This window comes from Gracilinanus agilis, chromosome 2 (assembly GCF_016433145.1).
Source record: "Gracilinanus agilis isolate LMUSP501 chromosome 2, AgileGrace, whole genome shotgun sequence".
Classification (NCBI taxonomy): domain Eukaryota; kingdom Metazoa; phylum Chordata; class Mammalia; order Didelphimorphia; family Didelphidae; genus Gracilinanus; species Gracilinanus agilis.
Genome location: NC_058131.1, coordinates 470,397,491 through 470,421,702, shown reverse-complemented (window position 1 = coordinate 470,421,702; position 24,212 = coordinate 470,397,491). Strand labels below are relative to the sequence as shown.

Here is a 24,212-nt window from a genome sequence, read left to right as displayed (position 1 = left end):
TACATTTCTCTAATATTTGGATCTATTTCTCTGGTGCAGTGGGTCTGAGATACTTGTGGAACTCTGTACTTATATAGCTAGACAAATAAATGGATTTCAAGTCCGGGATTATCAGGTTGCACTTTGCTCAAAGATTCTTTTTGGCCACCATAAAAATTAGAAGTATCTCTATTCTTATCTAGACAAAAATCTAAGAGTAAAATTAAACTCCTGGATGACTCTTATAACTGCTAATAATTTGGGAGAAAAAGGGGAAGAAAAATACATCATTTATTAGGTTTCTGTGTGTGTTTTAATGTTTTTAAATTTTGGAGCCTTCATAATTAAGAGTAAAATTTTGCAATTTGATTATTCAAATATGTTAATATTGGTAGTAGAGATTTTTATATTTTCAAGAGTTAAGTTGTTAAAAATGTGTCATTTCTCTTATTTTTGTAATTTTAATATTTAAATTAGTTTAAAAACAATTTCATAAACATCAAGCTGAGAAAGGGAATAAGCATTTATATACTACCTACTCTATGTCAGGCACTGTGTACTAAATACTTTTACAAATATTTCATCTGATCTTCATAACAACCTGACTAGAGAGATAGGTGCTATTATTATCCTCATTTTGCAGTTGAGGAAACTGGATTTGCCCAGAGTTATAGAACTGATAAATGTCTGATGCTAGATTTGAACTCAAACCAAGTCTTTCTAATGCCAGGGCCAATGCTCCATACACTGATCTACCCTCTACTTCTAAAACTGAAACTTTAAGTATTTAGGATGTAAAGTGGATCTATTACTTTAGTGTTTTTCTTCCTATATGTGTGTACTTAAGTCCCAAATTGTCAAAGTAGAGACTGCAGTCTGAGTATAACTGGCAAAACTTGCTACTGGGCATGTTCAAATGTAATTGGAAAATGTTTAATAAAATAATGCAATGCAGCCTAGATAATGTTAACTTGTGACTTTCTGCATTAGTTGGTCAGGGATCCATTTCTTTTTGAGTTGTACGTTATTGTTTTAGCTCGTTTGCAAGATAAGTAAGTCTTTTTAAAATTTTATTTAAAAAAAATTTTTTTTAAGAAGTCTTTAGATTGAGACAGTCTGATGAGTTATGTCATGCTAAATTAAATTCTGCTTCAATCCAATTATAATTTGGGGTGCTGTTAGTGACTGTAGATAAACTTAATATAGCCTGTGATTTACATATTTTAATTATTCTTTAATAGTTCACTATTTATATAAACACTTGAATGTATTTATGAAGTAGTTTTTCATAGCAATCCTGTGAAGTAAATAGTAAATTAAACTTGTGGGTAGATAGCTTTATTTGGGGAAATCCCTAACCTATTCATTGGTAATTAAGCTATTGCCTTTTCCATATATTCTACTTTAAATTGAAGTTAAAATATCTTTTTGGAGCAAGAAAACTTTGAATTCTTTTTATCTGAATTTTTAGGTAATATCTCCTAGCTGTAATGATGACATCATGGTGAAAAAAGACCAATGTTTAGTTCGCTCTTTTGCAGATTCCAAATTGTGAGTAATATAATAATTGTTAATAAAGTCAAATGGGAGTGAAATGTAACCTAGCATGGAAGGTTTTGCTTTTTGCTGGATATTAATTACCTTTTGAGATACATATTAGAAACATTAGGATACTATCCTCTTCCCCTCAGACTTTAATATACATTAAAAAATTTATAATGACATTTTCTTTTGCAAAGACATTTAAAGTTGTGTATTTATCTCTAGCCATATAAGTCCTTTATTTAATTGAAATTATCCAAATGTTTCATATGATCAAAGATATATTTTCAGTTTTCTTCACGAAATATGTTTTTTTGGTGGTGGTGGTGTTAGAATTATTTTGATCTGCCCTGTTTTAGAACAACTTTTTTTCTCAGAAACTTTTCCTCTAGTCTAAACTCTTAGTTAGCAACTCACAAAAAAATAAAATGTTGGATTTAGTTTTTTATTTGCTCTAAATAACTGTCTTCTGGTTTTAGAATTTTGACACTAATTCTTCAAAATAATTTAAATACCTTGATATAATTTAAATACAACTAAATAAATTTTTTCAGTAAGGTAAACTAAAAACCTTAAAAAATAATATTAAAATACCTCATTTCTATTAAAAACATCATTTTATAATATTCTTAGTTATTTTCTGATTGTTTCAGAGATATTTTGTAGATTGATACTCCAGAAGAATGTAAATTTCTCAAATTAATGTGCATCAAGATGTGTGTAACTTTTCCATTAAATAAAAATTCATTTTGTAATTAGATTATTCTTTCTTTTGATTAGTGAGTTTTCAAGTCCACATATATATATTTTGTGTTCCATATTGTGCTCTGGAAGATAATTTTTTAATTGACATAAAAATTTTTTTTTTGTGCTACTTGGAACTAGTTCTTAGGTAGATGATTTATAATAAATCGGTTCTTTTTTCCCTTTTTGCCCTTGCCTTTCCCCCTCCAAATCAGTTACTCAATAGCAAGAAAGGACATCAAGGAAGTAGATATTCTTAGTCTACCTGAATCTGAACTCTCTTCTAAACCAGGTAACAAATAAGAAACATCTTTTATTTCATGTTTCAGCTTTAAATGATTACTTTATTGCTCCATTGTTTATATAAAATACTGTCTATTAAAGTTGTGCCTGCTTTGGAGGTCAATGGTTATTCTTTTGATGTTATTTTAAGTTATTTAACAGAACATTTGATAAGATGATTGAATACTTCATTGATATATTCAATTTGTATTTATTTTTAAGTTTCAATTTTATATACTTTTATAAAAATTTGACTTGGCTTATATTAAGTGGATATCATCCCTCCTCCTAGGCCTCCAAAAAGCAAGCACCTTCTTAAAAACCAAAGTTGTTCCTGATAACTGGAAAATGGACATAAGTGAAATCCTTGAGTCATCTAGTAGCGATGATGAAGATGGAGCAAATGAGGAAAGTGATGAAGAAAAAGATAAAGAGAATGCAAAGGAGGAAGAAGAGATGGTAAATAAATTTTGGTGATGCTAAAGTTATAATTATAATGTTTAATAGCATTTAAGAATCTTTGGATAAAGGGATTCTTTCATTTTTTCAAAGTAACTTAGCAAATATGGTTTGATTTCAGAAAAGTATAATTTTCCACCTCTGAATTTTCTAAAAAATAGGTTTCCATTGTATTTTTATAAGAAAACAATTACTCTTTGTTATAGTTTCTTCCACATTATCAAAAGGTAAAATTCTTATTTAAGCTTAAATTAAGTTTTGGCTTTTGTTTCATAACTATTCTTCCTTCTTTTCTTCATTGAAATTGGGTTTGGGGGGGTTTCTTTTGTATGACTGGTAAGTGAAGACCTCATTCAGGTCTTTCTCTTACGTTTCACTAAAGTGTTCTTTTCCCCGCCTTTTCCCCCATCTCTTCCCTTCAATATCCTCCCAACCTACAAAGGCTTCAAGTAAGAGCCTTAGAATGAATTGTTATTGTCCAGGAATTTTAAGGAAGTTCCTCACCAAGTTGACTGAAAAGGAATGCATTTTTTTCAGCTATAGCATCCTTGAAAATAGCCTCCTTATAAGTAGTTTTCTTCATCCTTGATAGAGGAAGTACTGACACTTGCAAAATCATATAGATCTTTGGGGTATGGGAGAAATAAGGTAAATATCAAGTCATTTATGTTCAATGCCTATTATACATATCAAGAGAAGTATCTTGGACAATACAAGACTGAGGCAAGAACACCTGGATTCTAGTTCTGCCTCCAACACAAACTAGATTTGTGAGTGTGTTCTAGTCCCTAAACTATCAGTGCTTTCTAGCAGCTCTCCATTACAGATGATAGAGTTAACAGGCTTTTATTTCTTTCAAAGTAAGCTGGCAAATCTGCTTTCACTTCGAAAAATGTAACCTCCAACTTCTGATTTTTCTAAAAGTAGATTTCCTTTGTATTTTTATAAGAAAATAATTTTCCTTTGTTGTGAGTTCTACCCATTATCAGGCTACAGTTCTTATTTAAATCCCTAGTTTTATCTTTCGCAAAGCCAAGATGTCCCTCCTCTAATGAAATCATAGACCTAAGTATTGGGGAAAAGAGAAACAAATTACAAAGAAATAGTTCCCAAATAATGATTTACATATATTTTTCTACCCACAGACTCTTTATTTTCCTCAAAAGATTTTTCCAGAAAAGATAAAATCCAAATTAAAGTGTTAGGGAATATATAGCAAATTTGTTTTCATTTCATTTCATTCAAATTCAAGTTTTCATTTATCACTTCGCAAAGCTAAGGGAAATATTTAAATTTTCCAAATTCTACTGTTAAACCTTTTTTATACATGTATATGTGTATTTTTTAAGCAAACCTGTTATTACAGAATCATATGAAATGTTCCCTTGAGCACTATAAGCTGTTCGTATTTCATGTTAAATAGTTGACTTTTCACATAACATGAAGTGAAATTGCTTCATATTACATATCAGATTTTCCCTTTGCATTGGATGAAGGAGTTTAGGGGGACTAAAGATATTGAAAAGTAGGGATATTTGCACATTTTTGGGCATATGCTTGGAAAAGTGTAATGTCTTTATTATATAAATCGATATTGCCTTCTTTGAAAATAAAATGTTTACTTTGGAGCTAGGGGTGGGAGATAAAGAAGATCAGGTATTTTTTTCCTTATATTTCCCCAGCAATATTTGGTTTTGTTACTGAAATCAGAATGGCTGTTCATACTTATAGGATACCTACGGTGTTGCTATAGTAACATGCTGTTAGTTTTATGTGAGCATGCTCAGAGAGACAGGAAGGTTTAGCAGAGGCTTGGCAGGTTGCCAGTGGAGGTTTGCCAGATGCTTTGAAATGGACTGTCTTTCTTTTCCTTTCATGTAATGTCTGATTTTTATGTGGAAGAGAATGTAAGTAATGCAGTATAACTGTGTGGATGCTATGCCATGAGTAAGAAAGCAAATATTTGCAAGTTAGACTAAAAAATGCCTAAACACTGTGCTGTCTGAGTAGAAGAGGAATCTAAACCAGTTTACATTTGAAAGAAAATGCATCATATAGGTAAGATTTTTTTTGTGTGTCTGATACATTGAATACCATTTTATTTACTAAAAATATGAATTTTAATGAAAAATGTAGGCTTTATTGCTGTGGAGAATGTGGTGGGATCAGGGGTAAATAAATGTTTTCTGGTGAGAAGACAGTTGGAATCTATTTTTAGAAAATCAGAAGGAATAATTATTTTCCTGATACATGAAATGGATTTGCAAATTAATAATATTAAGATAATAGTCTTACAAAAACTGAAGTTTCAATGTATAGAGAATGTTAAATTTATTTTGTCACTGTAGTTTCAAAATTTATATTTATTTATTTGGGGAGATAGGTGTTTTCAGTGAACAGGCCACATTATGCAGGGTGTGAGCTGATGCAGTCTGTTATAATCTTTTATTAAGATCTGTTAGAATTCTGCATTGTAAATGCCAAATATTAAATATTTTAAGTATGTTTTGTTCTTGCTACAATTTTTGTTCTTTTTTTCTTAGTGTACATTCTATCCAAAATCCCTGTGAATTTTTAAACAAAGGAAAAGAGAGATCTGTATTAAAATGTATATACAAATCTGAATAAGCAAATAGCCTTTTTTTCTGCAACTGATAAATATTATAATTATTCTCTAAGAAAATAAAAGCTGTGTTTAAAAGGATAAGGAAGAACTGTAGGTACCTATTGTTTGCAGGTGACAAGTAAGGGCATTAAATAAGGTAAGAACCTTAAGATTTAAGATCTTTTAGGTGATAAAGACATTAGTTAATAAAATAATAAATTAAATAGGATACTTTTTACCCATAAGGAAAAAAAAATACATGCACACTCTTTCCCTAGCATCCTACCCCAAATGAGGGGCATTGGTTTATATGATTTTTTTGTTTTAAATTATATTTCACAAGGTTATAAGTTTTGAATGCATATTTTGTTAATGTATTTGATTAGAACTGGTTTTATTTAATTGTTTATTTTCAGGCTAAACAAGTAGATTTTCTTGGCTCAGTTTTTTGGTTGCTTATAAAAATGAACTGCATTTTGGGCAGCTAGCTCTAAGGATTCAATTGCTGAATCATTCCAACTGATATATGACACCTACTTTCTTTCTCATTTTTCATTTCCTAGTTTTCTTTGCTTTGATAAAGTGTAAGATACTTTCATCTGTCTTTGTCAATTCAAAAGATAGGGAAAGGAACTCAAAATATGAATTTAAATCTGATGACTATGCAACCCAGGCCTACCTGACTTTATCATTAATAGGCCCTTATCAAATAAATGAGGTCAGGTAATTTTATTTCATTATGAATAGCCAAAACCACCTTAAGATTTAACAAGGCAATTAAGAGGCTTTCCTTCTAATGAAGTATAATATGCTTTTTGGTCAAACAAACAATCTAAAAAATGCTTTATTCCTGCTGGCCTTGGTGTTTTGTGGGGCAACAAAATTTTATACAATAAAATCATAGAGGTATTTGATGTCTTACAATTATTGCAACGAGAATTTTGTTTTAGATTTTGGGTTCAAGTGCATATTGATAGTCTTAATATGCTGGTATGTAGGCATTTTGATGATAGCTTACATTAAAATATATACTCATAACCTTACCCTGGAGGGACTTTGGTTTTATGCCCTCTCCCCTTCCCCTTCATTTTTTTGGGAAGAATTTTGGAAGAAATAAAGATAATGTTACTTTGAGTGGCCAGTGTAATTTAGATTTCAGAGCACTGCACAGGAAATGTATTAGTTGAAGTATTTGGAATTGTGTAAGGTATTGAGATTCTAACTGTGGTTCTGTTGCCAGAGATGACACTAAAACTAACTAATTATGAATTAAATTGATAGAAAGAAGCATCTATCTTTGATGTTAAAATCATAAATTCTCTATTTTATTATTAGAGTAAATAATATTTCAAGGTTAATTTAAAATATTTTTATTTTAAAAGTTTTATTATCAAATTGTAGAATGTGATATGGGGATCTCTAAAAGTATAGTTTCACGCAGCAGTGTTGTCAACTTCTCATTTACTTTTGACTTATTTTTGTTTGGGTTGAATAGAGCAGGTTAGTCTACTGGGACGTAGATGGTTGTTTAGGACATCTGAGGTAAGTATTCCAGAGGTATTTGGCTATTCTGAGATTTTTCTACTCATTCTGTACTTAGATTTTAATCCAAGTCTCCTAAACTGTTTTTGTTAAATGTACATTGATTTTCGGGGGAAACTTTAGAAAAAGAAGTTAATTTATCAGAAGTGAAGAGGCATTTGTAGATGACCATTTTATGTACTCATTGGATAAATATGCTTTATTTGCGTATTTGCTTATATAACTAAATTGTATTATTTATCATAATTTATTGGAAGCACTAATCTAAGCACAATGAATTGCAATTAAGTGAAGTTTTCAGACCACCTAATGATGTAGACTTACTGCTAAATAATTATTTTTAAAGTGCTAATCCTTTAATGAATAAATTTAACCAATTTGTAATTAGCATCAATTCAGATACTAAGGATCAAAGTTCTTTAAAATGGTTTTATTGTTATAAGTAGGTTAAACATACCTCCCACAGCAAGCAAGCCTTTTCTTCATAGGGTAAAGGTTATATTCATTGTTGCTAGAGGTTAGATCATCCAGTACAAATGAACAAGATTTATGGGATTTTGTACATGCAAGGTCTTTCACACATGTGTGCATACTTGTGTACATATTTCTTGCCCATTCCTGTCCCTATCAGAATAGTGGGAAGTCTTTAGAAAATTTTCCCATGCCTATACTTATTAATTAGCATGTACATTTGCTTTTTAGAGTGAAGAACTTTTAAGGTTGTGGTATTCATAAGAGAGTAATTACTAACACTAACTATAAGAACTATAAGAGAGTAAATACTAACACTGACTATAAGAACTAGCTGACAGATTACAGCCAAAAAACATTTGCTATTAGAGCCATTGTATTAATGGCTGGTCAGGGGTTGGGGATGGGAGAAGAAACACAGTATGGATATTACCTATTATAAGATTTCTATAGAATATATTTTCATAGTTCTGTGTCTGTGATTTCATTGGCAAAGGTAGCTCTTCAGGAAGGAAATATATTCTGTGTATGCAAATTAATAACTGTTCTGCAGCTCAATCTGAAGAGTTACTTGAGCCATGGAGGGGATAGGTGATTTGTGAGTGTCCTACAACCAACCTTGCTAGTTCTTGTACCTGGGCCTTTCTAACTCTCAGGCAGACTCTCTATTACACCATATTACCTCTCTAATGATAAATTTTTTAGAAATCTAGCTAAGTTACTCTTTCTAAAAGAATAAAGCTAGTGACAGAATAGTTTAGCTAGTAGAAAGAAAAAAGGATTTGGAGTTGGGATCTGGGTTGCTGCCAGAGGAATCCTGGACAAAATCATTTAATTTCTTTAGACCTCTTGTTTCTTATCTGCTATGAGTAGAGTTGGACAAGATGACCTCTAAATTCCCTTCCTGTTCTAAATCTCATAAGACATTAAAAAATCTCAAAACCTAAATTAAATGAGTATAATATTCAGGAAGTATTCTTCTTTCTGGAAGCATAAGTTATACACATTTAGATAGAAGGAGGTTTACATAGTAATTTTTTTTAAACCCTTACCTTCTGTCATAGAATCAATATTGTTTGCAAGGCAGAAGAGTGGTAAGGGCTAGGCAGTCGGGGTTAAGTGACTTGCCTGGGGTCACATAGCTAGGAAGTGTCTGAAGTCAGATTTGAACCCAGGATCTCCTGTCTCTGGGGCTGGCTCTCAATCCACTGAGCCACTCAGCTGTCCCCTTTACAAAGTAATTTTTAAATGATTGGGGGAAATGGAATTTTTTTACTGTGATTCTGTGAACTATAATAGCTATACAACAGTGTTTTCTTGGAGTAACTGACAACATTATTTCACAGATTTCTTGGCTTAAAGCATGAATCACTAAGCTCTTTGTGTACAGACATAATTTTTAAATAGTCATAAAGAAAAATAGCTTCTTTCCTTAACTTTCTGTAGTGACATCTCTACAGCCAAATTGATTTGTATTTGGCAATTGTTTGAGTTTTTGGAACCAATATTAATGATAGATAAAAAGTTCACTATTTCATTAAAGATGAATTCATTTCCTATCAACTACTTTTCTTCTCAAAGCCAGGAAACCATGATTTTTTAAAGTTAGATGATTGATAATGACTGAGTGGTTGTCTCTGATGGCTGTATATACATATACACACATATATTTGTAAGGCTTTTATTTATACCATTTAATATTACATAAGTATACTTGGCTTTACATTTTTATAATTTTTAATATTTCTGAGTATTGAGATTTAACTAGATTAGAAATTATCCACTGTTCAGAATGATTTTAAGGTCTATTTTATTTTTTAATTTATTTTTTTTAAACCCTTACCTTCTATTTTAGAATCAAAATGTGTATTGGTTCCAAGGCAGAAGAGTGGTAAGGACTAGGCAATGGAGGTTAAGTGACGTGCCCATGGTCCCACAGGTAGGAAGTGTCTGAGGCCAGATTTGAACACAGGACCTTCTGTCTCCAGGCCTGCCTCTCAAGATCCCCTGAGCAATCTAGCTGCCCCTAGGTCTGCCGTTTTAAATAAAAACACCAAATACTTAAAACTTGAGGGTATCAAGTAGATTTACATTTTGGAATTTATACTATGACTTTTCAATTATCCAAAATTTCTCCCTGCTTCAGCAACTCATCTATTTAATAATTCCTAGTAATGCAGTATGACAAAGAATCATGGAACACCAAAGAAATAAAATTACAAGTAACTCAATAATGGAAAAATAAGCAGATTGTAGCTTGTTAACAATGCAAAAACCAATATAAAAAGCATCATAAAAGACATTTAGTGGAAATGGGACACCACAGGATTCATAATCCAAGTTGCACATTGATGTCTTTGAAATGTTCAAAGAATAATAAGAAAGCCTTTAGTACTTTAAATAGATTTTTCTAACACAGACAAGAGGAAGAATTGCTCAAGATGTAAAAGCATGTAAGGGTTGCAACATGTATTTGTTTAGGAGAATATACTTGTAAAATCATTGATCCACCAATATTTGGCCTGTTGGTAGTCATTTTTTGACATGAGACTGATTGTTATTATAAATAATGAATGATTTTTATTTCATTCCTTGGTGGCCAATCATCTAATGTTTAAACTCTTACTCAAAGCCTTTTCAGTTTACTAATATGTACCAGAACTAGTATAGTCTTTAAGATTAGTTATTTCCATGTTACATTGAGTCATCAGAATAGGAATTTTGTTCAAGAGCATGAATATATTGTCCAGGTAATCAGAAGTATTTTTCTCCTTCATTCAAAGTTTACAGTTCAGTAAGTTTTGGAAGTATCTTCCCATAGACTTCAAATAATTTTTGACATGGAAAATGGAATGTCCTTAATTTTTTTATGGTTTGTTGTTTTTCTATGAGGAATTGATTATTTCTGAAAGAAGACATTTTTAAATAGTTATTTTTTTTGTTGTATTTTGAGTCTGTCAGTTGGCAGTTGCACCTCAGTTATACTTTAATGGAAGTGTTTCACATGTAACTTACTGAGTATATAATTAGGACTGTTTTCATTTAAATAAAATTTGCTTAAGCCACTATGTAAGGAGACTTTAATTTTGCTCTTCTAAAGGAGAATTCATAATAAGTATTTACTGATTGTGTAGTAGTATTTGGTTTAATGATATTGGGAATTTATGCTTCAGAAAAGGATGTGTGTTACATTATTTGAAGATGAGCTAGTATGCATTTTAAATCAGTGATATGTTTGCCTTCTCATTTTTTATTTATTAAGGAAAAATCAGATTAAAATATAAAATGATTGTATTTATTCAACCTAGATACCTCAATTCTGACCCACAAGATAAAACTATGTTTTGGGTTTCATTCTATTTATTTTGGAGGTTTGGAGTCATTCATAGCTGAATGACTGTGCACCCATATTGTCAAAGATATAATGAACACCTCTGAAAAAAATTTTCATTCTAATTTTTATACTCATAAGATTTTTCAAATAATTAGGTCATAGTTTTGTAAATATTGTTACTTGGAATTTTTTAGCAATTTGCAATTTAGCATTAATTAATTTTTTAAAGCTTTTTGATAATTATCATTTTTGCTATAGAACATTTTAATCATTTTGTGATATTCTCATTATCAATAATTTTTCTTTAACAAGTTTTAAATGTTCCTATTTTATTTTGGAAGGTATAAAGCATACTTTAAAACAGTAAGTGATAACTATTAACAAGTAAGCTGGAATGATTGATAAAGTTCTAAAAGATTGCCATTCTCATTGGAGTGTCAAAAGAGAGAGAAAAAAGGCAATAAGGTCAAGAAAGGAAGACTTCCCAGGGACTTGAATTTACTTATGCATCCATTAAAGATTTTTAAACTCAGAAGACATTCTTAACTTACCTTTTTCCTTCTTCTTAGCAGAGGATCTCACCTACTTCACTTAGAGTATCAAGACCAGGGGGGCAGCTAGGTGACTCAGTGGTTTGAAGGCCAAGAGTTGGGAGGTCCTAGGTTCAAATCTGGCCTCACACACTTACTGGTTATGTGACCTTGAGCAAGTCACTTAACCCCCATTGCCTGTCCCTTACCACTCTTCTGCCATAGTACTAATACACAGTATTGATTCCAAGATAGAAAGTAAGGTTAAAAAAAAAAAAGAATATCAAGGCCTCCCCATTTTAAAGGGCGCCTCAAAACTCTCATATTGTGCCCCTATTCTCTCCTCCTTTGCATTACTTTTTGTTGTTGTTGTTGTTGTTGTTGTTTAAACCCTTAACTTCTGTGTATTGTCTCATAGGTGGAAGATTGGTAAGGGTGGGCAATGGGGGTCAAGTGACTTGCCCAGGGTCACACAGCTGGGAAGTGTCTGAGGCCAGATTTGAACCTAGGACCTCCCGTCTCTAGGCCTGACTCTCAATCCACTGAGCTACCCAGCTGCCCCCCTTTGCATTACTTTTTAAGGAAAAAGTAGTTCTGCTTGACAAAGCTAGTCCTTCTATGAATGCTTTTAATTCCATACCCTCCTTTATCCTATGGGACTTTTTTTTTTTTTTTACCCTTAACTTCTGTCTATTGGTTCATAGGTGAAAGATTGGTAAGGGTGGGCAATGGGGGTCAAGTGACTTGCCTAGGGTCACACAGCTGGGAAGTGTCTGAGGCCGGATTTGAACCTAGGACCTTCCGTCTCTAGGCCTGGCTCTCAATCCACTGAGCTACCCAGCTGCCCCCTCCTATGGGACTTTTTGTAATTCCCCTTCACTCTCTCTCATCTTTGACCTTTCTTTATCAACATTCCTTCTTCCCAAGTGTCTATAAACATGTCTCCCTCTATCCTCTAAAAAAAATCATTTTCCTCTGCCATCCTTTTACTCTATTTCTTTACCCTTTCATGGACAAATACATAAAAAAATTCATCTATAATTACAATTTCCATTTCCTTACCTCCTGATTACTTGTGAACCCCTTATAATCTAGCTTTTGATTCCAACAGTTGCATGCTGTTTACAATATTTTCATCAATTTCTTAAGAATTAAATTTAATGGCCCATTCACAGTCCTCATCCCACTAGTTTTCTGCAGCTTTTGCCACTTATTGACTACTGTCTCTCCTTGGTACTTGTTCTTTCCTTGGATTATTTAATAGTGTTCCTGTTGGAGCACTTACCTGCTTGAATGTTTCTAACTCTTCTTTGTGGGATCATTATTTATGCCCAGTTTTCTCAGTAAGATTATATCCCAAGTCTCTGCCTAGGCCCTTAAGTCTATATCTCTTACAATGATCTCATCAGCTTCCAAAGATTCAGTTGTTATCTTTATGCAGATGATTTTTGGATCCATATAGTGAACCCACAACTTCTGACCTCCAGCCTCTCATTATTAGATATTTAGTCTCATCAGCATCTCAACATATCCAAAACTGAGGTCTTTATCCTTTCATCTTCTCCTCTAGATTTTAGTTGAGGCCACCATTGTCTTTCTATTTACCTACATTCACAATCTTGAAGTCATTTTCAACTGTTCTTTATGTCATATGAAAGTCTCACTCCATCCTCCCCAGCCCCTATATCTAAGCTATAACCAAAATGTTGATTCTCTAACTTTCTCTTCATTTATTTGGCTACCACTCTAGCTAAATTCCTTATCACCACTTGACTGGATTATTTTAATAGACTTCTAATTAGTTTTTCCCTTTTTGTCTTTTTCAGTCTGTTCTCCACACAGTTGCAAATATAATCTTCCTAAAGCACAGGTCTGAATGTGTGATTCTGGCTTAAGACTTTAGACTCTAATACAATATAATAGTTATTTATTAAGAATATTCTTTATACAAAATGCCTTCTAGGCATTAGAGATGCAAAGACCAAAAAAAAAACCAAGTAGATTCATGTCCCTCAAGGAGTTAATATTTTTCTTCACAGATGCAAAATGCAAATGGATAAATATGCACATGATCATATAAAAAGGAAGAAAACACAAACCACATTCCACTGTTTAATATAATGGAAGCTATTTGAGGTTACAGGGACTATCTCACTTTTGTTTTTCTGTCCCCAGCACCTAAAACAGTGACTGGCATATAGGAGGTGATTAATAAAAATTTGTGATGCAGTGATCAAAAGAATCCAGGAAAGTTTCCTCTAGGAGGTGTGATGCTTGTGTTGAACCTCTACAGAAGCCAGGGATTCTAAGAAATAGAAATGAGGAGAGAGTGTATTTTAGGCATGGAGGTGAGAGTCGGTAGTATGGTTCTACTTAAAATATAGACTGCATGAAGAAGAATAGGGAACTGGTTCTTGAAGAGAGGAGAAAAGGACTTAGGTTTTTTAGGAAGAGACTATTTAGACAGCTATGTGCTTGGTGTATTTGAGAATACACCTTGAGGGCCCTTAGATGAAAATACAAGCTCTCAGTCTGTCATTCATACCCCATCTCAGACTAGCTCCAGTCTGCCTTTTTGTTCATTTTGCATTATTTTCTTTCACACTGTATACATGCCAACCAACTAATGTTCCATTTCCTGCCTTGAGAAAAGCTGTCCCTTGTGCCTGAAAAGTAGCCCTTCACCAAAAACAAAACAAAATAAAAAACTAATAGGATGGCTGATGATGTGGACAGTGGTTTAAAAAAATGACTTTGGGTGATGACACTGATGTCCTTGCTTGACTTCATAAACCAAAACTCATACATAATGAAACTGTCATTCGGGGCACAGAAATTTATTTTTATTTATTTGTTGTTTAAAACATTCTTATTTCCTATCTTAGAATTGATGCTAATTATTTGTTCCAAGACAGAAGAGAGGTAAGGGCTAAGCAATTGGGATTAAGTGACCTGCCCAGGGACACACAGCTAGGATATATCTGAGGTCAAATTTGAACCCAGGACTTCTTGTGGCTCTCTATCCTCTGAGCCATCTAGTTGCCTGGCACAGTCATTTATTAGTTTATTTTCCTGAATGGGAAATATCATGGGGCAGAAAGGTAGAAGAAGAGGAATGATTTTCCTGACCTAATACCGTTGAAAGTCATGTATACTTAGTTATGCTGCTTATAAAATAATAAATTCAGGGCTTATCTTTCTTTACTGAAGCATTTGCTTTAAAAGTAAAACAAGTTAAGCAGTGTATAAATCTACCAACCTAGTTGCATATGAAATGATGGTCAGGATTTAAAAAAAAATAGCATTTGAAGAATAGTCAAAAAGACCTGACTTTGAATTCTGCTTATCACAGTTGTTAGTTGTATGTCCAAAGACAAGATTACTTGTGAGTATTTATAGTACTCTTTAGGCCTCAGTTCTCTCAAGTATGGGATGATAATAAAAAAGATAGATAAAATATTTATTAAGTCCTTACTTTATGTTAGGCACTGTAGTAGTAATGATAATAATGCTTCTAATTTCTACATGAAGTTATTATGAAAATCAAATGAGCCAGTGTGTTTAAAGCAGGGGTCAGCAACGTATGGCTCTCGAGCCATATCTGGTTCTTTTGAGGGCCATATCTGGCTCTTTCTGCAGGAGCCATAAAGTCAATTTTTTTTCAGGCGCTGTTCAGGAGTGCACACTGTGAGCACTGTACGGCTCTCATAAAATTACATTTTAAAAAATGTGGTGTTTATGGCTCTCATGGCCAAAAAGGTTGCTGACCTCTGGTTTAAAGCATTAAGATCAATTATTTTCATTGTTAATAGAAAATGTTTCTCAAAGACAGGGACTTAAAAAAAATAGTGTCTATGTAACACTTAAGATTTGTAAAAGCACTTTACAGATATATTTTTTGGGGGAGGTGTCTTAGTAGTCCCTGTATTTAATACATGTTCTTGGGTGCTTAATGCTTGTTTAATGTTCATTGAATGTCATGCATTATTGTGCCTGCCTTTTTTTTAAAAGTTGAGATCTATTTTATTTTTTCCCATTTACATATAAAACCAATTTCCAACATTTTTCAAAGAGCATTGAATCTTTGTTTCTCTTTTCCCCCCTCTACATACCCAATCCCATTGAGATGGCAAGCAATAATTATTTTGTCCAAGAACTTCCTATTCATATCCTTTGACGTTTATCATTTGGGGAATGACTTGTATTCTTATATATTCAGCTAATTTCTCTATGTATTTGAGAAACAAGGCCTTTATTAGAGAGACTTGTAAAAAAATTTTCACCATTATGATTACTGTGTGTATTTCTCTCTAGTCCAGTGATGGGCAAACTATGGCCCTCAGGCCAGATTTGGGGGAGAGGGGACTGAAATGTTCTATCCAGCCAAGACATTATTCCTAATCTGACGAATACAATGAGTAGAATACAATACAACGAAACTTCGAAGAGTTGCCTTAGAAACAGACTGACAGATGAGCATTTCCTTTCCTTTGGTCCCCTCTTTAAAAAGTTTGCCCATCACTGCAGTCTAGTCTATTTTCTCCTGTTTTGTTTCTGACCTCCACCTTCCCCAATTTGCTTCCTTTTCTATCAGCTCTACCTTTTCCTCTTATCCCCTCCTCTCCTATTTTCATATAGGATAAGATAGCTTTCTATACCTAATTGATTGTGTTTGTTCTTCCCTCATTAAACCATTTCCTATGAGAGAATAAGGTCCACATGATCTCCCTACTTCCTCCATCTTCCTCTCCACTGTAAAAACTCTTTCATATCTCTTTTATGTGTGATAATTCACCCCATTCTGTTTTTCCCTTTCCCCTTCTCCCAACGAATTCCCCTTTCTCACTCCTTATTTATTTTTTTATATTATCTCAACATATTCAGCTCACTTTCTTGCCCTTCGTCTATGTATAGTCCTTCATACTGCCATAATAATGACAGAGTTCTTTGGAGTTACAAGAATCATCTCCCAATGTAAGGACATATACAGTTTAACCTTAATGAATATGTCTTGACATCTGTCTTGCACCTAGAGTCAGTAAAGAGATCCTGTAATCCCCTACCCCCCTTCTCCCGCCCGCCACCCCCTGCCTTTACTATCTGTGGCTGAGAGCTGAGAGCTCCAGAAGCTACCCTGGTGCTCTAGATCCCTAATCTTCCTCACAACACCTTCTAGGTTCTTTTGGGCTAAAAAGTTATTTCACCTTGTATTTTTGTGGACTGTGCTGCTCCAGAATTCATTTTGAGGTATTACAGCATAGTTCTTTGCAGGGTAATTTGATAAAAATCAGACCGATCTGGGGGCAGCTGGATGGCTCAGTGGATTGAGAGTCAGGCCTAGAGACAGGAGGGTCCTAGGTTCAAATCTGGCCTCAGATACTTCCTAGCTCTGTGACCCTGGGCAAGTCACTTAACCCCTATTGCCTAGCCCTGTAACAAATAAAATTAATATAGAAGAATAATAAAAGATATTAGGGTTTAAAAAAAAAAAAAGAAAGAAGTCAGACCGGTCTGTGTACCTTCTCTGCCCTCTTGGCTCCACCTTGTGCCTGTCTTTTCCCAATTCTGGGATCATTGACTTTCATTCTTTTATCACATTTGCATTTTTGATTAGTGTGAGGTGATACCTTAGAGTTGTTCCCAAATAAAGTTAGCAAGGCCTTTTTCTTGTCCCTAGTTTTTACTATTATTAATCTCAAATCATTCTAAGATTTTATATTCCTCACAATGTTTTTATAGAGTTTTGATATACTCTCTGATTCTGAATCTGAATGGAATTTCCCCTTGTTGGTCCTTTACTTTTTGCAGGATGGAATTGTCAATAAAGCACCTCAACAAATTATAGCTACTTGGCAGAAAGGCCCCAGAGATATCCACATAACTGAAATTTTCCATTACTTTTGTCTCATCCTTGTGTGTTAGAATTGTGATCAATTTCCCTTTTTTTTTGTCCATGTTGTATGTAATATATGACAAAATCTCTTTTTTGTCTCTTCTACTAATCTTCACCCAAGTGCTTATCATGCTGTTTCTTCCCTGTGGCTCCAGATTTCTGTACATGAGACTATAACTTTAATAAACTGACTATTGACACTTTATTTTACTTGTCCTCTTTAATTTGGATAAAGTTTAACCTTCTAGAGACATTCTTATTTCATAAGTTTTATCCTAGTAAGTTTCAGTGATCTATTACTTTTTTTTTTGGTAGCATATGTATAATTAAGAAAACCTGCAATACCTGTATTGACCATATCTGAAAATGTCACAATCTGTACTCTTGAGTTCATCACCTCTCTTTTAAGACAACAATGGGTAGCATATTTTATCACTAGTCCTCTGAAATCATGCTTGATCATTGCAATGATCAGAAACAAAGTCTTTCAAAGGTGTTTGTTTTTGCAGGAATGTTATTAGCTAAATTGTTCTGCTTCTGATCACTTTCTCACATTAATATGTCTTAATTTGCCTAGCTCTGTGTTGGCAAAGTGATGGCATGGGTGCCAGGGCAGCATTGAAAGGGCTGCTCTATTCCCCCTCTCCACAGTGCCCAAGGACTTTTTCCACATGCCCCTCCCCTCTGCCTCGCCCCCTAAAGCTAGCACTTCTTCCCTCTGCTGTCTGGGGTAATGCAGAGAGCTTATAGGCAGCTTGAAGTTGCAGTTTGAGCATGTGATCTTGAAAATGTTCATCAATGCTGGCCTAACTATTCCTCAATTGTTGGCACTTCAGTTTCCAGTTCTTTTCCACCATAGTAATTTATTAATTTACTTTGCATACATTTTGTATTGACTTGGCAGTGCGTAATTTCTTTCTCTTCCCTGTGTACTGCTTTCCCACACCTTTTCACATATATAGTTTAGGTACCTTGACAGGAACAACTGTTCTAGGTTTTTCATTTTATCTCTAGCACCTAGCATAGTGCCTGGCACATAGTAGATGCTTTATAAGTGCTTCTTTAATTGAATTAGATCTAGGTGCCATTTTCTATTTGAAAATTTTTTTAATTCTCCAATTTGAAGTATTCTCTTCCTCCTCAAATACCACCAGTGACTGTAAGCTCCTTGGGCAGAGTTTTTTATTTCTGTCTTTGTATGCCTAGCACCAAGCACGATATCTTAAATATAATAGACCCTTAATAAATATTTGTTGCATTAAATTTTTAGAATTACAACAAAGGAAAACTATAATTAGAGCAAGAATACTTTGGAGCAGGGAACAGATTGGATTTATAGTTCAGCTTAGGATAGTCTCGGAGATATTTTCTACTAAGGTAGTAAAAATTTCCCCAGAGTATATATGGTAAGGTAGATATGGGTTGGTATTTGTCATTAAACATTTATTAAGGCTTTGTACTATGTGTTGGAGATACAAATAAAACGAGTTTGCCCACAAGAAATTTACAATCTTATGAGGAAAGACAACAGCCAAAACGAAACTGAAAAATGAGGGGTGAAGGGGAAGAGAATGTACCCTGAGGTGGAGGGGCATAATAGAGAAGTCCAAAGGAATGCACCCAGTGGGGAAATGAAGAGGTGGTTGGCCTTGGAACCCTCCACAAATGCAGATTTTGAGAGGAATTGTCTTCTCTACCCTGCAATAAGAGAGATCCCACAGGTAAAGGATACTGATGAGATAGAAGCCCCCAAAATGATGAGGTTCTTGGAGACATGATAGAAAAATCCAAAGCATAGTTGGATGAAAAGAGAGAGTAATTTCTTTGATCATTTCTTGAATTATTTTGTCTATTTTTTTTTTAATTTAGTCATGATTTTCAAGGAATCTTTTAATTCTTAAATTATATCTCTTTGACTTGTTTTCTAGGCCTTTTTCTAAATAGCTAATACCTTATGTGTTCTAATTTTTAAATCTTTTGGCTTTATAGTTATTACTCATGTCCTAAATATATTTGTATGTGTATAGATTTTACACATTAAGTTTAATATCTTTTTTAATGTTTACATTTATCATTCCTTTTTTTTGAATGATTTTCTTTTTCCAGCCATAAAAAAGAGTTTCATAAGATAATATTGTACCTTTTTTCAACAGTTCACTCAACATTTGTTTTTGCAGCCTGAAGAAGAGCTTGATCCTGAAGAGAGGGACAACTTCCTCCAACAGCTTTATAAGTTTATGGAAGACAGAGGTAATTTACTACTATATTCTTTAAAATAACAACAAAATGATTTACTAAAAGTTACTCGTTTTTTTTAACTTCCTAGATTTAAGGACTGTTATTTGCAGACGGTTTTAACAGTATATCACTTTATAAAATAATTTCTACTGATGCTTAATTATCCATTATAGAGGACAAAATCTTTTTGTGTCATTAACTATAAAAATATTAAATGAAAAGACAATATAATGTAATAAATAGTTAATTGGAATCTGAAAGACCTGCTATTTCTGATCAATACTGGCTGTGTGACTTTGGCATATCACTTCTTAGTGCCTCAGGCAAACTCTCTAAAAAAAGAATGGTAAATATACATCTGTGGAGGAAGTTACAACACTAGCAAATTCCTATTCCAAAGAAATCACATATTTAGTTTTCCCCCTTTCCCTCACCATTGAAGCAAACAGTGACAGCTAGTACTTCTAAAAGGAAATGTAAAGTATATTATTAATGGAAATAATTAAAAATATTGGGTAAAGTACTATTTCAAACTTGTATAAATAAATACCAGTTAACATTAAAATAGGTAGGGTTTTTAAAAATATTTACTTGCTATCTTAAAATCAATATTAAGTATCTGTTCCGAGGCAGAAGAGCAGTAAGGGCTAGGCATTTGGGTTTAATACAGCTAGGACGGTTCAAACAGCTAAGAAGCATCCAAAGCTAGATTTAAACCTATTTACAGGCTTGGCTCTCCATCCACTGAACCATATAACTGATCCATAGTTGTTATTGTCGTTGTTGTGTTTAAAAGCAAGAGGTAATCTTCTGTTATAACTCATAAGTCCTCCCTTGTTTCCAGTGCACATTGGCTAGTTATCTTTATAGTATTCTCACTTACCCTCTGAATTAACTCTTTAAGTTATTGTTAGCTTGTGCAATAGGAATGGACCTTGAAGTAGAAATATACATTTTTTCAGGTACTCGACATATATCACCTGACTCATGCTAAAAGTACCTTGGGAGATGTTCATCAGGTCATATAATGGTTTCTGGTCAATAAAATTAGCCTTCTGTCATTCTACTTTCAGTAGTTTTGCCAAGTGTGTTAAATTGTTCCTCGCAGTTGCAAACAAAAATAAAAACTGGGTTAACAGCCCTAAACCCCTTTGCCTTACCTCAGTTCTCCAGCTTCATATTCTTAGGTCAAAAATAGTAGGGACCACAATTGTCAGGCCTAAGCCTAACAGCACTAAGACCAGTATTTATGCTAATAAAACTTGATTATGGTTAGAAAAGTACTTTTTGCTTTTTAATTTTAAATTGAATTTTATCAGAAGTAGATGCATTGTAAGAAACAACCTTCCTTCGTACCTGCAAAGTTACCTGGAACATGATATTTTTCATTGTAGCTAAATTGTCCTACTTGTTGTTTTTAGAATTCTGTACCTACCTCCCTTTTTTGTGCCTTTACAAGGCTACTTTACAATGTTCTGGAGTAACAAGAATACACTCTCTACTCACTTGCTTTAATTTGCAATAAGGTTAAGCAAATGCATCTTCTACTATGGAAAGCTTTCTCTGATTCCCCTACTTATTTGCTAGTACTATATTCTTTCTTAAGTTATCATGTGTTTACTTGTCTGTTTGCATGTTGTTTTCCCCAGGAGAATGTAAGCTCCTCATGAGCAGGGATTTCTTTTTTGTCTTTGTATTCCCAGTGCCTGTCATAGGAAGCGCTTAATAAATGTTTGCTGAATTGACTCAAATTGAATTCTAGATTGTCTCATACCAGTTGAAGATCCTTTCCAGTATTTGCTGGGTAGTAGAGCAAAGATGCTGACTGATTGTTTCAAGTGAGAGACTATAACTAATAGAGTTTGGGGGGAGTCAAATATTGATGGATTTTTCTTGAAATAAGCCTTTTATATTTTAATTAAAATTTCATTCAAAAATTTTTTTTGTATTAAAAAGGTACTCCCATCAATAAACCACCTGTTTTGGGCTATAAAGATCTAAATCTCTTCAAACTCTTCCGGCTGGTTTATCATCAAGGTGGCTGTGACAATGTAAGTACAACAATGCTTATTCTGAATGTGGTTGAAAGAGGAAACTGCTGGTGTGCGTTTTCTTGTTTTACATAAAAAGTGATATGATGAATATTTCCTACCCAATTGTTAACAAATCAAATTTACTTTTACAGATTGATAGTGGTGCTGTTTGGAAGCAAATTTATATGGACCTTGGCATTCCTATTTTGAATTCTGCAGCTTCATACAATGTAAAAACTGCATATAGGAAGTAAGTATAATTATGCATCCAGAATGAATACTGAAAGAAATTATTTTACTAAAGAACTATTACATTTGTTTTATATATAACAAGAAAACATTGCTTTTAAAAAATTACAAATTAGTATATTCTTAGGTGACTTATTTTGGATAAAGAAAACTGAAGCTTATATAGAATGTTATCCTTTTCCCCTCAGTTTGACCTATGTTGCCTATGTTGTTTTGATTTCCTTTCTTTTGAAGTTCTAGGGGTCTGGCCAATATTTGTAATCTGAAATTATAAGGTGTGATATGTAGCTTCATCTCTTTTAATGAGAAGGAAGTAACTGGTCTAGTGGAAAAAGCCATGGATTTTCAGTCAGTGAATCTGAGGATGAATTCCATCTCTGCTACTTTGCTCTCTTTTTTACTTTGGCCAGGCCTCTCCCCATCTCTGGGTTTTGGTTTCTTCTGCTGTAAAATAAAGATGATTAGATTGCAAAGATTGCATTAGTGGTTCCCAACCTATAGAAACTATAATGTGTTGCAAAGCCTCTGAATCCATTTTTGTCCTAAGCATTGTCATTTTGATAATTTATTGCTTAAAGCAAATAAATTAGACTAAATAAATAATAAGACTTGCACTGTATATAGCCCTTCCAATAGTGTGTGTGTTTGGGGCAAACAATACAGATGGACAAAGAGTTGGGCCCAGAGGTGAAAGAAGGAAGAGAGCATGCTGAATTGCTTTTGGGAAATTGCAGGAAATTTTTACTCACCCCAAGCTTCTCATAACAGCAAAGGCCGATCTTTTCAATACAAACATTTTACTGGTGTTGGCTGGATGGCAGCGAGACGTGGAACACCACTGCCTCTTAAGAACTAAATGTGAACAACACCCAGAGGGCAATGGAAAGGCACATGGTAGGTGTGAGCAAGCTTCAACTTAACCAACAAGGAACTTTGAAGAAAAACAGGAATAAAGGTTGTCATCCAAGAATTGTATGCTGAAAAGAGAAGATGGGTGCTGGTCAAAGCAAGATAAAAACAAGGAATGATGGGGACGGCCAGACTGATCCATTAGTACTCTCATATCAGGAGAAATGAAGGAAGAACCCCTACACATTGGGTGGACTCCTGTGATGAACTTTGGGGCAGACAAGGAAAAGAGTCATGTAGGATGGGAAAGCATGGATGGGTTGTGATCTGCTTTGTGGGAGGGAACTCCAAAATCAATGAGATCACAGATCCATTTGAATATTGAGCATTTTAAAAATGTCTTTAGACCTTCTTGCTAATAAAATACATTCTTTTATAAGTGTTAACTGAATAACAGATTTTTGTCATTATATGTTTTCTTAGTAAATACTATTAATGAAATGATTATCCTAAGATAGTCTTGGAAATGTTTTTATTTTTAAAAGTAGGTCCACATACTCTCTAAAATAATTGGGAAATTGTTACCTTCTACTGTATCCTGTTTCTCATTTAAATAATTTAGAATCAGACTTTTTAAGGAAAGAATTTATTGCTGTTTTTTTTTAATTGCATAGGAGTTTTTCACCTTTTTTTGTCATGGACCATTTTGGCACTGGTAAATTCTTCCTAGAATAATATTTTTAAAGACATAAAGTAAAAGAAACCAATTATATTGAAAGATAATATTAAATTAAAAAATATTAAAGAAAAAGAAAGTAAGTTCATTGACCACTGATTAAGAACTTTGAATCTTAAGATTTTTTCCGATAATTGTTCTGCCCAAACTTTTCTTATTTCTTCAGAATTTTAAGTATAGCAAATTTTATACTCTTTAAAATTTTGTTTATTTAGATATCTCTATGGTTTTGAGGAGTATTGCCGTTCTGCAAATATTCAGTTTAGGACCATTCATCATAATGAACCAAAAGTAATAGAACAAATTAAAAAAATAGAGGAATCAATGGAAGAAACTGTGAAAGTGGAGCAAGAAATGCCTTTAGTAGAAGTAAAAAGTGAAACTGAAGAAAACATTGATTCAAATAGTGAAAGTGAAAAAGAAATAGAAGAATTAAAGTCTCCAAGAGTAAGTGGATAATACTAATTTTTATTTGGTTTAAGTATTTTTTCAGAATGTTTGTGGTGTTTTTATGAAAGATTGGGAAAAGTAAAAAAAACAGCATCCTCTGATGCTTGTATTAGTGTATTTTCACTAGGAATTACAAAACATTCCTGGGATGTCAAAAGTATGAGACTTGAAATTCTATGAATACATATTATGTGAGTATTTAATGATAATAATACCCTAGAGACTTTCCATTGGAATGGAAGATTGAAAGATAGCCATTATTTTGCAAGTGACAAA

General features: G+C 33.3%; 1 protein-coding gene across 6 annotated transcripts in view; it reads left to right on the top strand.

Annotated features, from left to right (window-relative positions):
• The window catches only part of ARID4A (AT-rich interaction domain 4A), a 106,716-nt gene that overhangs the window by 42,271 nt on the left and 40,233 nt on the right, over positions 1-24,212 (top strand). For all 6 annotated transcript variants that reach the window (XM_044664891.1, XM_044664887.1, XM_044664892.1 and 3 more), the window contains exons 9-15: positions 1,451-1,530; positions 2,481-2,557; positions 2,840-3,006; positions 19,559-19,631; positions 21,576-21,670; positions 21,805-21,902; positions 23,702-23,933. In XM_044664891.1, coding sequence (XP_044520826.1) covers positions 1,451-1,530; positions 2,481-2,557; positions 2,840-3,006; positions 19,559-19,631; positions 21,576-21,670; positions 21,805-21,902; positions 23,702-23,933 — 822 coding nt within the window. The remainder of the gene's footprint in view (positions 1-1,450; positions 1,531-2,480; positions 2,558-2,839; positions 3,007-19,558; positions 19,632-21,575; positions 21,671-21,804; positions 21,903-23,701; positions 23,934-24,212) is intronic.